The sequence below is a fragment of the Poecilia reticulata genome, linkage group LG9, assembly GCF_000633615.1.
Source record: "Poecilia reticulata strain Guanapo linkage group LG9, Guppy_female_1.0+MT, whole genome shotgun sequence".
NCBI classification, from domain to species: Eukaryota; Metazoa; Chordata; class Actinopteri; order Cyprinodontiformes; family Poeciliidae; genus Poecilia; species Poecilia reticulata.
In genome coordinates this window covers 34010181-34011545 of record NC_024339.1, presented here as the reverse complement: position 1 = coordinate 34011545, position 1365 = coordinate 34010181, and the positions used below count along the sequence as shown (strand labels likewise).

The window sequence follows — 1365 nt, the reverse complement described above, 5'->3', positions numbered from 1 at the left end:
CACACACACACACACACACACACACACACACACACACACACACACACACACACACACACACAGCCACAGTCGCCCCGGAAGCAGATTTCAGTTTGGATCTGGCTCTGCGGCGCTCTCCCTTCCTGACTGCTGCTGTTTTTCAGGAGAGCGAGTTGGCTTCGGTGATCGTCGCTCTGATTCAGGTCATCTTCACTGGGATCGCCGCGGTGATCATGGACCGGGCCGGCAGGAAGGTTCTGCTCGTCATCTCAGGTTCTCTCAACAGAACCAGTTTCATCACATCATCAATGCATGTTTTGTTTCTTCTTGTTTCTTTTCCCAAACTTTTCAGATATTTCCTGGCCTATTCCTCATTTTTCCCAGGATCTTTTTAATTTGATCGGATTAATCAGACTCTACTGCTGTGATTAATTAGGATTAATCATTATGTCTGGCTTTGTAAGCTTGAAATATAAATATGCAAGTCCCGCCCCCTGCCGCACTCCAACCAATTAAAATGCAAACATGATGTGATCTTTGTTTTCTCCCAGTTCTCAACAGCAATTCAGGGAAACTCACCCCACCACACATGCATACGAGCAGACAGATAAGATTGATTTTATTTTCTAGTTCTTGGACGCACGCCCCTTTGTGATGCCGCCCTGGGCAACTGCCCATATCAAAAACCGCCACTGTTTGAACTTTTTTCTTTAAAAAAAAAAAACTATTGTCTCTGAAGATTCTCGGTTTTTCAGGTTTTCATGTTCAGGAAGGTTTAAAAAATTGCTTTAATCTATAAACTCTCCATTAATTTCCTGTTGCTCTGCTGTGATGAGGCCACAGTCGCTCGTTCTCATCCAAACCGCAAAAACACAAAATCATCTGGTTTTCTTGGTAAGTTTCTAGTGCAGATATCTCACCAGCAACTTTTCCGCAAGAGTCAGGATCTTATTTTGAGTCAATAATTTCTTAATATTGAGGAAGAAGTTCCAGTTTCATCAGCAGATTAATTCACTTATGAGAAAAATGTTTTGTTACAAGTCAGATAATCTGACAGTGGATTTATGAACTTAAAACAAGCAAAGAAAAGTTACTAATAAGTTAGTTTTGTCATATTTTAAGCGTTTTAAGATATTTGGTAATTTTTTGTAGCGCTGATGTTCATGCACCAGTTAGCGACGCGACACGAGAAAGTTGAATATTTTCGACCGTCTGTTGTCATGGAAACCTTTCATGTTTGGTTGCCGCTTGTCGCTCCCCATGATGCGCTGCTGTTACCACAGGACAGAGAGTTTAGTTCACCTTTTTAATGTAACATTAACGTGTTAAATGTTCAGGCACACACACACCCACGCACACACACACCCACGCACACACACACACACA

General features: G+C 42.0%; 1 protein-coding gene across 2 annotated transcripts in view; it reads left to right on the top strand.

Moving 5' to 3' along the window:
• Positions 1–1365, top strand: part of slc2a8 (solute carrier family 2 member 8) — a 13804-nt gene that overhangs the window by 10205 nt on the left and 2234 nt on the right. For both annotated transcript variants that reach the window (XM_017306928.1, XM_008419511.2), the window contains one exon: positions 144–252. In XM_017306928.1, coding sequence (XP_017162417.1) covers positions 144–252 — 109 coding nt within the window. The remainder of the gene's footprint in view (positions 1–143; positions 253–1365) is intronic.